This window comes from Eptatretus burgeri, chromosome 1, assembly GCF_056783735.1.
Source record: "Eptatretus burgeri isolate ZD-2024b chromosome 1, Ebu_testis_v1, whole genome shotgun sequence".
Taxonomy (NCBI): domain Eukaryota; kingdom Metazoa; phylum Chordata; class Myxini; order Myxiniformes; family Myxinidae; genus Eptatretus; species Eptatretus burgeri.
In genome coordinates, this window is record NC_140961.1 from 17494087 (window position 1) to 17507972 (window position 13886).

The window sequence follows — 13886 nt, forward strand, 5'->3', positions numbered from 1 at the left end:
GCAGATCCCTCCACCCTGTGCCAAACAGTTTTTCAGCCCTAAAAGAGTCGGCCTGCAATGGCATTCCGAACAACAGATATGGCTTGGGCTACGGGGAGGGTGGGAAAGGGGGTTGGGGAGGGGGGAGAGAGAAGGGTCAACCAACTGGAAAATGACATTCATTATGGATAATCGCAACTTATAACTTTGTTACTTTGGAATGGTACACACACCAATTTGTTATAAATGGCCGTGCAGACGATGAGGATAATGCATATTGTGGTTATATATGGTCTGGTTATACTGTGTGGTTATATGCCCTGCAGGTTCAATCGTCAAACTAGTAGCGTTAGTAGAATGCATCGTCACCCCTCGTGCACAAATTCTGAACAAAAATACCGTCGTTAACTCAACACGCTATAATTATAATAGCCCACTGTTATTATGGCCCACACAGCGGTAACATCCATGCACCCTATTATGTCACATACATTGCCATTATCCGGAGCTTTATTACCTCTGCAACCGAAAGTGGAGAGGGATTATGTTTTCACCCCTGTCTGTTTGTTGGTATGTCTGTCTGTGAGCAGGATATCTCAAAAAGTTGTGGACAGATTCAGTCAAAACATGTTGGACAGGTTGGGTTTGCTCCAAGGACAACATGATTCTATTTTCATGAAGATACAGACCCAGATAAGAGAATTTAAAAAAATTTAAAGTGATTCTTCACCATTGAGAGATGGGATCAAAAAGATATGTAGCACAACGTTTCAAAAAGTTGTGGACGAGTTATGATGAAACTAGGTAGATGAGTTGGGTAGGTGACGATAACAAGATTTGGTTCAGGTCCAGATCCAGATCCAGATCCAGATCCGACCTATCATTGGGATACAAAACGTAAACTGTTCAGCCTGGAAGAGATATACGGAGTGTCGTTATAATTGATTATTATAGTACTTAACGACCACTTTTGTGCACATTAAGGCTAAATTGCATCATTGAAGATTCATCTGAAATAATAAAAGAATAAAAATACCAGTCTCGACTCTGGCAAATGTGGAACCTTAGAAGAAGATGGAACCATATAGGTCCAGTATGACTCTGGAAGTAAATAAGAATGGAAAAAGCCCTGGTTTAGAGGACTCACACACCAGGTACTACCAACCGGGCCAATTGGACCTGGGGCATCGGACCATAATAATGGCTGCCAGACCATATTTCCTATGACGTTGAAATTTTCAAGCTATTCCCCATGGCTTCAATCCAATAGGGCCGCCAGACCACGTAACTGGTGACATCATAAATTAAATCTTTAAATGACATTGGGTCAGAAATCAGATATGCCAAGTTTCAATTTTTTTTTTCATTGAAAGGTTTTGGAGATGGCCAAGGTTTTTTTTCTTTCCTTATTCTAATATGGCTGCCATTCCATGTGACCCATGACAGAGTTATCAATAGAATATTCTCCATGGGGGAGAACCTCCTATGTTTAAAGTTTTGCATCGATTGTACAAGCAGTTGCAGAGAAAAAAAATTTGAAGCGAAAATATATCGACCTGGACACACAGAACGAGACAGACAGACAGACAGACAGACAGACATGGGCATAACAATAGTCTGGCAACCCCTTCGATGTGAGACTAAATGTGCTCAAAGTCAATTATGTGAGGCGGAGATGAATACAAAGCCATTTTATAAGGACAATGTACATCAACATGACAATCACATTCACAAGCATGAGACACTGGTCCATTTATTAATATTATTATTTTTTTTATTTTTTGTTTGTTTTTGTTTTGCCCGACTGAAGATGTCAGTTTTCAAGAGCAATGGTCTCCATTTCCACGAGATCATTTTTATTCAAACACCAAAGGATGGTGAATTATTGGGCATCTCCACGCTGGTAGGATGAGCACCGATATGCAGACATTAACAATTGAAGTTACAATGAAAATTAGGCACAGGAAATGGCCATTTGGCCCAATTCGCCTGCGCTAAACTACACTCCCAGTGCTCTCCAACATGGATATGCCATGTGGTGGGAGAGTGGTGGAAGACGGAAAGAAGGAAGTTGGTGGGGAAGAGGGTAGGAATGGCAAAAGGGAAGGTGGAAATTGGGAGGGTGTGGGGGTAAGGAGGAGAAAAGAGAGGAGGTACATAACATGAGCCAAAAATGCTTGTGGGGGAGGGAGGTCATTTAAGTTGGTTGATGGTCCAATCAACATAGACAATGCATGCACGCTAGACAAGACCCACGATGAAAATCAAAAACATTTCAAGACATCCGAACAGCACAACACATACACACAGATCACACCCATCCAAACAACCTACCGACCATTTCTCCCTGTGTTTCTCTGTACCCCTCGATACCCAATTCTTCGAGGTACCTATCCAATTATTACCCTGTGTTCATGAAGCAAAAAGTGGGGTTAAGCAATTGGTTCACCTTGTCTGTCTGTCTGTCTGTCTGTGTGTGCAGATGTCAATCTATTATCAAAAACAACTTAATTTCAATTGAATTATACATTTTGAACATGAATCGGAACGTGAACCTGCAGTTTAGTAGAACTTTGGCTCTGAATTTGGCAAATTGTACGGAATCTCATCTCGATCACGCATGTGTACAGGGGATGAAGGTAATTTTTAAGCGGTGAAGCCACTTCAGTATTTGGGTATGCCCTACCTTCCCTCCATCAAATATGAATAAGAACCTTTCTAACCCACTGAATATAATTCCAAAAGGTGCTAAAGTGTAATTCTCGAGGTATCTTGGGGTAATTTTAAAGGGTTCTAAGGTGTAATTCTCAAGGGTTCTAAGGGTAATTCTCATGGGTTTCGTTCATTTCTCGGCTTTCTCTCCATTTCATATTAAAAATTCCAAACTGAACCACTTTCTTCGGACACGGGTGCGATTTATTTTGCAAACAGAATTGAAAATCATTCCAAGGAGGAAACGTAGTTTTTATGGACGTCAAACGACAAACAACGGGCACGAATAACGAATTTAACGTGTTAAATAAGTTGGTGTAAAAGAGGGTGCATCAACGGCGGGAAGCTACTGAAATTATTATTTTTTTTTTTTTCTGACAGCCTTTTAAAACCTTTATTTTATTACAATTTAAATATATACTTGAACACAGTAGAATACAAATTGCCTTGTTGCCAATTCCACAAACCTACTGTTTTACAATACTTGGGGAAAATATTAGGTCATTTTGCACCATCTCAACCAATCAAATTTGCCGCTCACGCTCTCAGCGTTGGGGATTATCGAGATTCTGACAAACATCGATTCAGCTCGTAGGAAATATAAATCATGCTCGGAAACGCAAAGCAAGAGTTTAAAAGACCCTTCGCATGTGTCTTTTTGTTTTTTTCTTTCTCAGGATTGCGTGGGGTAAGGTGTTCTACGGAACTCGAGTGTTATAAATATTTCCGCCTTTTTGTGACAACCTTTCGTACATGAGCGGATATGTGAAACACCTTCGCCTTGCTTCTGCATGAACTCTCCTACATCCAATCCTACATTCACTATCCAACTTGCTACCAAACATTCCTGTATATAGATCATATTATGATGAACAGGTTTTTATAACTTGGCCTGTTTAACCCTGGCATCCGTCTGGAAGCTCCACGCTGAAGTTTGTGCAAGGGGGAGTCAAACGTTTTCCCACTTTTCAGACGTTTCTCTTCCAATGGCATCAGAAAATTTCATCCCACCAATGGGATGTGTTACACTGTCTGGATACTACATCAAAAGGGCCCAATATCTTTGCTGAGTTTCAGTGGTGCAGGGCCATTCCTTCATGGTTGGTGAAACACCAAGTTATATCAACAACGTTAATCCGGTGGATTAGACAATGAAACATCGAGAAAAAAAAAATTACATCTTCCGTCTATGTTCAGAGCAGAAATTGAATATGCTCTTGGGATTCAGGCAAATCAAAATAACCAAACTTGCACCTCATAATAACACTGCTCTAACTAAGAAGTCTTCAGTGGATTGACGGTCTTTGTAGCCAGTGTCATTATTGCGTTGCTGAACACTCAATGAAGAATGCAACAAATCCAATCGGATGCTGTTGGGCAAAATAAGGAGAGACCCGACGTCAGATAAAAAAAATAACTCGGACATCAAATCAAACGCATCTAGCTCAATTGCAACCGATGGAAGTTATGCTTGGAAGGAGTTAACAATTTGATTCTTCTACTTATCAGGCATTAACTTTTCAGACCACAGCCACCACACTGCCCTGTCTCGCCATCTGTTGCCTTCTCCTTGACAACTGCAATGCTTGGATGCTCTTGTCAATCGCATATGCTTGCAATCTACGTTGTCTTCACTCATCTTCAGCAGCACTACTACTACGACTATTTCTTTTTCTTCACAACTCCCAATAATTGCCATCATGTGGGGTTGGCCGAGGAGGAAGTTGTGCCCAAGCTGACCAGGTCTGACGTTCGACACAAGGTGGCAGAAATTTGTACAGCATTTGTTCAGGGAGCCGGTGATAACTTGCATACTCTTCTCGAAAGATGTTGTGGAATCTATAATCTTCAGCTAATGCCAGCAGGTGGGATATCAGGCTTAATGTTCATCTGCCCCCCCCCTCCCCCACAACCAACACCTGCACTCCTGGACTTGACTTCACCTACTCAAGCAGCCTTGCATCATCATTTTCTCCCACAAGTTTGCTCTTTTATCCGTAAAACTCATTCCTAACAAGCTTCTCTTTTTTGGTATGCAGTAGAGGTTCATGGAAGAGCGTGAACAGGGAACACATCAGGATGTAACATAACACAAGGAACAGCAGGAGAAGGGGGGGAAGCCAAACAGCAGGTCCGAGGGAGAAAACAGACCGAAACAGACAAACAAAGGATGTGGACAACGATGAGGGGTAGGGGAAAATGCAAGGGGTGGACAAGATGGATGCAGAAGCAAACTTTGGGATGGGTGGGGTGGTTTAACAGGTGTAGAAAAGATCATGGTTTTGGATTGGAGATGATTTGAGATGTTGGTGAACAGCTGTCTTGAAGACATGGAGGGAAGAACGAGTTGATGAGGATGTGGAAGTTGGTTACACAGGTGGGGGGTGAGGGGGGGTGGGGAGAAAGGCAACAAATGAGTGGAAACCCTTCTTCTAAGTTCATGACTCACAGCCACAAGATATCATATCTGAAGCTTGTATGATGTGCTTAGACCCATGCCCTCGATGTGAGATGGAACCCACCTGAAAATTATACAATCAGTCCATTGTTGAATTTTTTTTTTCATTTTGCATCCCCGTGTGTAAAATAATAAAAACAGCGAATGCAGCTCAATGAATTTTGCAACAATTTATGTGGAGACAGCCACGTCTGATTATGAAACCCCGATTGCTGTGAAAATGAAGTCAGGCGTGCATTGAATGGGGGGGGGGGGGAGAAATGGCAGAGTACCGTGACTACCGAGACCCGATCGTGTCAAAGATAATTAATTCTGTTTCAATTGAATTTCCGTCCAACATAATCTTATGCACTATTGCAGGGAAATCTGAGTACAAACACAAATGTGAGCTTGGCAATTCAGGCCAGCACAACATGTTACACAGGCCAAAGGCATCATGAATGAACAAAACTGGTGTGATGAGTAGTTTTCAGATGAGTATTAACAAGCACAGACATGTGACCCTGATAATTTTGTGCAGAACTTGCAAGTATCTCACAACCAACGTATTAATTTGACGTTTTCGATTTACTTACAAGGCAGTACTTTAATTAGCCCTTCCTTTATTAATGGCTATATCTGGAGGAAAAAAACGATTACAGTGAAGGAGAATAATTTTGCACAAAGGATTACTTAACCAGTGGTTGGTTCAGGTATGCCTGGTGTTGGCTGAATGGTTAGGGTGGTGGGCTTGTGATCCTAGGATCCTGAGGTCAAATCCAACTCGGCTGTTGAATTAATACCAGGTGGGGTTGACTCTGCCTGTCATCCTTCCGAGGTTGGCAAAATGAGTGCCAGCTTGCTGGTATCCTGCGTCGGAGTGGCGACCCGTCCAGGATTGTACCCAATAGCCAAGGAGACTGCTTAGGCAGCACAAACGCTCTGCACAGAGTTTTTTTTTCCCAATGGATGGATGGTTCAGGTATCAGGTGATCTACGTTCCATGACATCTTCATTACAAAGTGACTTCCACTCAACCTCTACACATAGCCTCAGTGCGTCAGAAGGCGAGAATATATTCCGATGGAAATTCCATCAAAGGGCATTGCAAAGGAATGTCCTGCAACTCAATTTATCACCAACTGCTCAAAAAGACAAAAAAAAAAAAAATTAAAATTAAATTATTGGAGTTATATATTAATCATTTGAGATGAAGTTTTACAAAAGCAATTGACAACTGTGATGGAATATTCTGTCAAGTAAGGTTGGAGCAAGTTTTTAATCTTCCTTTCTGTCTCATCATTTAAAACCTGCAGCGAAGATCTGAGCATACACATGGACATAAAGACAAACCTGCATGAAGTAGCCGGCCAGGAGAGCACGGAGAATGCTGTCGGGGTCGACAGGGTCAGACAAACCGCCGACGGGAAGTTCTATACGGCGCATCGTCTCTTGCAGTGCAGCACGACTTGCCTCCACCTGCCGCAGGGCATCATGGTTTAGCCCTCGAGCTCGGCACCATGCCGCTGAGCCTCCCGCTGCCAGGGAAGGACCAGATATAGAATGCCAATAATACTAGTGAACATGATTTCATAACCAATAATTTACATTTGAAGAAAATAAAAGAAAAAAAAAAAACTCTTGAAATCATCATGTTTTCAGATCGTGCATGGAACACCATATCGTGCAGAGTGGTAAAGTGAAAAAGAATGATGTAGGATCAAGAAATTTCAGGAAGTAAATAAAAACACGAGGGAAGAATGGATGGATGAAACAATTAAAATGAACACGAGACAATAAATAAAATCACTTTGTTATCACACACGGGTGTGGATTAGAGAGCAGCTGCTGCCCCCACGTGGTGCAAAAGACAATTTCACGTGAGCTCAATTAAGTTAACGCCGCAGAAATTTCCGCTGGACAGTATCATGGAGACAAGCTGCAAACCCACCTTCAGTGTAAGCGTTGTAGACGTTGAGCAGCATGAAGTGGTCCCCGCAGGGATGATGGAAGCGGCGGGTGGCAACCGTGGTCGCTTCCTTCTGGATTCCGCCTCGGCCAACGGTCCAGCAAGGAGGACCTGCACGATCAGACATCGGACATTTACAAGCGGCACGCTCCGATCCCAATGCTTCAGGCTTTGCAGGTCCACAAAGCTAACTGTGATTTAGGCACAATGACAGAGACGATAGAAATATTCGTCAAGCTTTTAAAGACGTGAAAAAAAAAAAACAATTTACTTTTCAAAATACCGTATTTCTTTAAACTTGTTTAAAACTTTAAACTTGTTTTGGAGATTATTTATGTCGCTTGGCACTAGAGATGCCTATTGTGACTCCTACAATTGCGATTGGGCACATAATCCACCCTCTTTGAAGGGAAACCAAAAAGTTGGATTCTTACCAAAATTTGGACGAGGATTGTGATTGCAAAAGGGGAACTTATGGAGTACACTGTCCGCTAGAGGGCATCAAATCTTAAGGACGTAAAACATAACCCTTAATTAAAAAAAAAAATTAAATAAGAATAACTCATTGAACGTTGTTGGTCCAAGTTCCCACATTATCAACTGCAGCATTACCCATGTTACGGTGTCAGACCTTTGAATATTCGGTATTCATCTTGTCAACGAAGCAGCAGCACATCATCACCTCTGCCATCGAAGGTGGACGGAGGTTATGTTTTCAGTCCTGTCCGTTTGTTTGTCTGTGAGCAGGATATCTCAAAAATTTGTGGACAGATTATGACAGCTTCGTGGATGAGTTGGGTAGGTGAAAAAGAACAAGCCGATTAGATTTTGCTTAACGGACGGACGCAGATCCGGCCTATCAGTAGGATACAAAACATAGACTGTTCAGCCTCGCCGAGACATTCGCTCCACCGAGTGCCATTCTAATTCCTTCTACTTTGATGAGTAAACATTTTTGAGTTTGATTTCCAAACAAATATACTATTGCTTACACAATATTCATCGATTAGTACCATACTCTTGGCAGATCACCGGTGCTGTTGAAACAGTCCAAGCATTATGCTGCATGGTTTGCTGTGGACTTCCAAGTCGGTATTCAGGGTAGGAATTTGCGATTTGCTCAGGTTGCCAGTGTTAACTCGCCTACTCTGAAAAAAACACCCGAGGGTCTTTATCGTCCACCGACGACTAGTGATGGTAGACTGGTACTCTGACTTGATGTCTTTCTGATGGAGGGCGCACATGCATTGATCCCTCACCCAGCCTGCAAAATACCAGGGTGACAAAAGCTGGGTTGATAATCAAACCGAAGCAAAAAAGCTCGGAGATGAATGCATACAAATTTCCTTGACATATCGCGTGCCTTCGATATTGTTTGGCACCCTGCCCTGCTCACCAAACTCTCTTCCAAGGACATCTCCACTCATGGCTCGCAGACTTTCTCTCCTGTCACAGCCAAAGTTTGGCCCTTCATGGAGTTCTCTCATCCCCTCTTCCTGTCCAGGCTGTCGTTCCTAAAGCCAGTGTTCAGGGCCCTGTTCTTTTACTGATTTTCATCAATATAATCTCTCCAACTCTGGAAAATCCTCCTTATCTCATTCCTGATGACTCCACCCTCTGTCACACCATCGGTCATCCCTCAGACCGGCAAGCAGCAGCTTCTTTGGTCTCTGCAGATCTGGATAAAATCACAAACTGGTCCAACACATGGAACATGACTTTCAATCCTGACAAATTCTCACACTCTCACTATGTCTCTCTGAAAGGACCGCCTGGAACCCCCAACCGCCCCCCCCACCCCGCCTCCCGATATACTTTCTAAACAATCCTCTTGAAGAAGTCCTTTCATTCAAGCTTCTGGATCTCACTATCAGCCATGATCTTTCCTGGGAAAGTCACATTTACAAGCTGGCCTCCAAAACCAGTCACCAACTGGGAATCCTCCGTCATGCAACGTCCTTCATTGGCATACCTGAGCTCTTGACCACATACAAAGCTTTCGTCTGCAGCCTGATGAAGTAATGCTCTCCCCTCTGGGCTGTTGCTCCTGCCTCTCACCTTTCTCAGCTTCACGTTGTGTAAACCAAGGCATATAGGATCATTGGTATCTCCCGTGGTGATGATGCTGAGTCTTTGGGTGAACCCCAAGAGCATGATGCTGAGATTGGCCCCAATCTGAACCTCCCAGGGTGACCTCGAACAGAAAAGGCATGAGCTCTGATCAGGCTTGTTGGACGCACTCATTTTGCAACAAGCACAGTTTGACAGCATCGATGGAATCTCCCTCAGAGGTTATCCACGAGAATGGCTCGGAACCAGCTTCATTCTTCAGGATACCAAGTCAGGGGACTGATAAGATGCCTTATTTTCACCCCAGAACACAAATCATCCTGCACGGCATGATGCAAGGCACATCAACACTGGAATCTCACACCCTGAAGTGTGATCCATTGGTCTGGTTGAGAGTCAATTTTCCTGCACATGACTGATGGTCAAACATGACTGATGGTCAAACATGAGTGATGACACATGACTGATGGTTTGGTGGCAACCAAACACACCCCAAACAGCCAATGACATGATTGCGGTCAATTATGATTATGGGGCAGCCTCTTTCTTATACGATTGCAAGCCTGACCTCGTCATTGTACAGGGTAATCAGCTGAGAGGTGAAAAGTCGTGTCGGGACATTTTGGACCATGTTGCCGTTCCACATTTTAACAACCACCCACTATTCATGGATGACAATGCCAGAACCCATCAGTCTCATGCAGTTACAAACGTCTTGCGAAATGATGCCATCACAACATTGCCCTGGCGAGCAAGGAGTCCCAACTTAAATCCAAGAGAAAACGTTTAGCACATTGTTGGGTGAATATTTAAGGAAATAGACCATTCTGTGCACACTCGAGCACAGCTGGAGGTTACTTTGCACCAGGAATGGCAACAACTCCCTTTGGATTCACTATGGCAACTTCTTCATGAGATGGAGAGTTGCAGTCATCAGTCATTCGTCATAATGGTGCGTACACACATTGTTGACCTTTTGAGACATTGAGTCCATTGTGACATCATTCGATGTCATCGCTGGCTGGTCTTGAGCCATAAATCACACGGTGTTCCCAATAGCCACATTCTAAAGTCAGTTATTTATTTTTTGGTGTAAAACAGTTCCATTACAGACATCCTAACTTTGTGATTAAAAAAAAAAAAAAATCAATCAATCAACAAAACATTGTCGAACATGCGCACTCCACCGACGTATCATTGTATCGTCGATAAACGTAACAGTTTACGAGTAACTCTCTCGGTTGGTGCCACAATCCAGAAAAAAAAAAAACACAGCTTGCGCTGACCTTTGTTCCATTTATATCGATGGAGAGAAAAACCATCAATTCTGTACGATTAATGTCTCAAAACCTATTTTCACTCAGAATTACACTTTGTCGAGTAAACATTTTACTGGTAACAGAGCAAAGTACAATTCCTCATCCCCGACAACGACCAAGAACAATGTTGATTACTTCATCAACCTAAGGTGGATGGAGGTTATGTTTTCACCCCTGTCTGCTTCTTTGTCTGTCTGTCTGTTTGTCTGTCTGTGAACTGGATATCTCAAAAAGTTGTGGACGGATCTGGACAAAATTTGATTCGATTTTGGTGAAGATCTGGATCTTGATCCGATAATTTTTTTCAGTCATTCTTCACCATTAAGTGATAGGGCCAAAAACTATATATAGTCAGACCGCGCTATTCACAGACCCCAAGTATTCGTGGTTTAGGACTATAAACATGCGACCTGCTTCGACATTTGCAGCCCTATACTTTGCGTATTCGCGGGGTTTTTTTTTTCGTAGGATTTTTGATTTTCCCTCATGAATCGCGAACCGCTGGGAAACTCTTCCCCCTCCCCCCCTTTTTTCCATTGAAACAATGTCCCGACATTCACAGCATTTTTCAGGAGAGTATCCCTCGTGAATAGCGGGGTACGACTATCGCACAATATCTCAAAAAGTTTTGGACGGATTCGGACAAAACTTGGTAGACAGGAGGGTTGTGTGACAAGGAAGAATTGATTAAATTGTGGTGACGATCCGAATTCGGATCCAGGTCTGGAAAGGAGGATTAAATTTTTTTTTTTTTTTTTAGTGATTCCTCACCATTGAAAGATGGGGCCAAAAACGATACATAGCATAATATTTGAAAAAGTTGGGCATGGATTATGACAAAACTTTGTGGATGAGTTGGGTAGGTGACAAGAACAAGCCGATTCGATTTGACTCAGGTCCAGATGCAGATCCAGGCTATCATTGGGATACAAAACGAAAACTGTTCAGCCTGGCTCTACCCAGTATGCACTCCACTAAGTGCCTTTTTAGTTTACTATGTTACCTCAAGTTTTTATGCCCTTCTTTAACAAATAATATCAAAATTGTTCTGTGAACAGTCACATGTGTTTCTTTTATTCATTGAACAGACTACGTAACCCCCCCCCCCCCTTCACCAACCCCAATATCTCAATGAGATGAACAATCCAAGTCCCGTTACTTTTCAAAACCATTTAATTGCATCACAAGGTGACAAAATATGGCAAAACGTTCCACCACCTTGTGACTCCATATCTTCTGTTTTGACCCCTGTGACCCAAAGTGCCCACCTCCGGGGCATTATCCAGGGGGGAGAAGGGGGTGGGGTCAAATCCAAGAAATAGTTGCATAATCCATGCGTCCCCCAATGCTGATTGCATATAAAAAGTTTCATTAAAAATGTGCCCATATTTTACCATTTGACCCCGTCCCAGGGGGTAGAGCCAAAAATGATATTGCTCTTGCACCTTCTTGCCATGCGGTGATCAGAACTACCAAGTTTGGTGAATTTCTGCACAACCGCTTCGGAGGAGATAGCGTGACCGACTGACAGACGAACAGACAGAGACAGAGACAATTACAGAGTTTCAAGGATGTTCGAGTTTGACGGTACACCAATCCTAGTTTGACGATGCCCCCATTTTTTGGGGTTTTTTTTTTAAAGTGTGAGGGTAAACATAATGTTGTTCGTCTTTTGGCTGCTCCCGCTAGGGGTCGCCACAGCGGATCATCCGTTATGATCCGCATTCTGATTTGGCACAGGTTTTACGCCGGATGCCCTTCCTGACGCAACCCTGGTCGCCTCTTACGACACAGGGATAAGGATTGGGTTTCGCCATGATTCCGGGCTGCCCTACACCCTTTCATAGCACGGCCCACCACAGAGCTCCCGTCCTCAAGCGATCCTCCAACCCAAGCCTCTGAGTAGCCGGATTACAGGCGCACGCCACTACGCCCGGGTTGAGGGTAAACATAATACCTACTGTTAAACAGCTAGCTGTGGCCACGATAGTGATTGTGATCACTCAAACATCATCACCTATGTGTATTTTACCTATCCATATTTATGTGTACCTATGTGTAATATGGATAGGTACACATCACCTATGTGTACCTATCCATATTTTGATCGATGCATGATGTCAGAAGACACTGCCAATAAAATTGGCATCAGCCACGGTCATGTGAACCCAATTAACCACAACCGACTCAACTTACCAAAGGTGTCGTGCAAGTGGGTGCAATTAACTTTTAAGGATTTTGCTCATCTCACCACTGAAAGTGGAGTCCTCATCAGATACATGTTTTTCCACGTGATAAAAATTATTTTCACTTTACTTGAAGTCGGAGCAACTGATTCACATGGAATACATCATCGTATGTGGTATTGGAATGAGAAATGTTAAATGTATCGATGCGTTATGCAATACAAACAGATTTTTCACAAGTACCTAGACCGTAGTACGATGTAGGCAGTTGGAGCAGCTCAATGGAAAGCCCTCCTCGAGGGACTATTGGTTATACAAGCTTTGAAGTTGCAACCTTTGGCATTTGTGTAGTTTCAACAGTAGAAGCTTGTAAGGGGAAAGACAATTATATGCTCCCAAACTAATGTCCCACAATATTGTCGAACTACCTGTTGTTGTTCTTATTTCGGCTGCTCCCGTTAGGGGTCGCCACAGCGGATCATCCATTATGATCCACATACTGATTTGGCACAGGTTTTACACCGGATGCCCTTCCTGATGCAACCCTGGTCGCCTCTTATGACACAGGGATAAGGATTGGGTTTTGCCATGATTCTGAGCTGCCCTACACCCTCTCATAGCATGGCCCAGCGCAGAGCTCCCGTCCTCAAGCGATCCTCTAACCCAAGCCTCCGAGTAGCCGGATTACAGGTGCACGCCACTACGCCCGGTATTGTCGAACTACCTGACCCTTGTAAATTTAGCAGGATCCTGACGCGAGTGGATCAGTCCGTGCCTCCCCTGAGGCCAATCGTACTTCCTCAAAATCCTCACACTGCATTCAAGCACCATTGGCTCAGTCGAACTTGGTCTTTAAACGTATGGGGCAAATCCCGACTTATTTTAAAGCCGCAAGTAAAATTTTATCAATGGTGGCAACCTGATACTTGTAGCCGAGGATGGCCTCGATGTTGATGTTTATTAGCATAGCCACATTGGGCTGCAGTGACATGTAGTATACAGTGTAGTTGTCAGATTAGATGATGGTCTGAGACAGATGGATCCCCCAGTAGTGTGATGTTGCTACATTACACCACTGCTGCAGTGACTCGGGTAAAAAGATAAACATGCACAGAGGTTCTGACGTTTACATCAACACCAAACAAAAACAGTTGACAGTTTTGTTTTTGAAGTCAAATATAAAGGCAACGGATCGTTTTGGTAAATTTTACAAA

The 13886-nt window shown here is 43.2% G+C and overlaps 1 protein-coding gene across 1 annotated transcript in view; it reads right to left on the reverse strand.

The window, feature by feature from the left end:
- DQX1 (DEAQ-box RNA dependent ATPase 1) overlaps window positions 1–13886 on the reverse strand; it is a 97742-nt gene that overhangs the window by 9690 nt on the left and 74166 nt on the right. Inside the window, exons 11-12 of the mRNA XM_085873746.1 lie at window positions 7080–7208; window positions 6482–6666 (exon numbers count right to left, since the gene is read on the reverse strand). Of these exons, the coding sequence (XP_085729872.1) occupies window positions 6482–6666; window positions 7080–7208 (314 nt within the window). The remainder of the gene's footprint in view (window positions 1–6481; window positions 6667–7079; window positions 7209–13886) is intronic.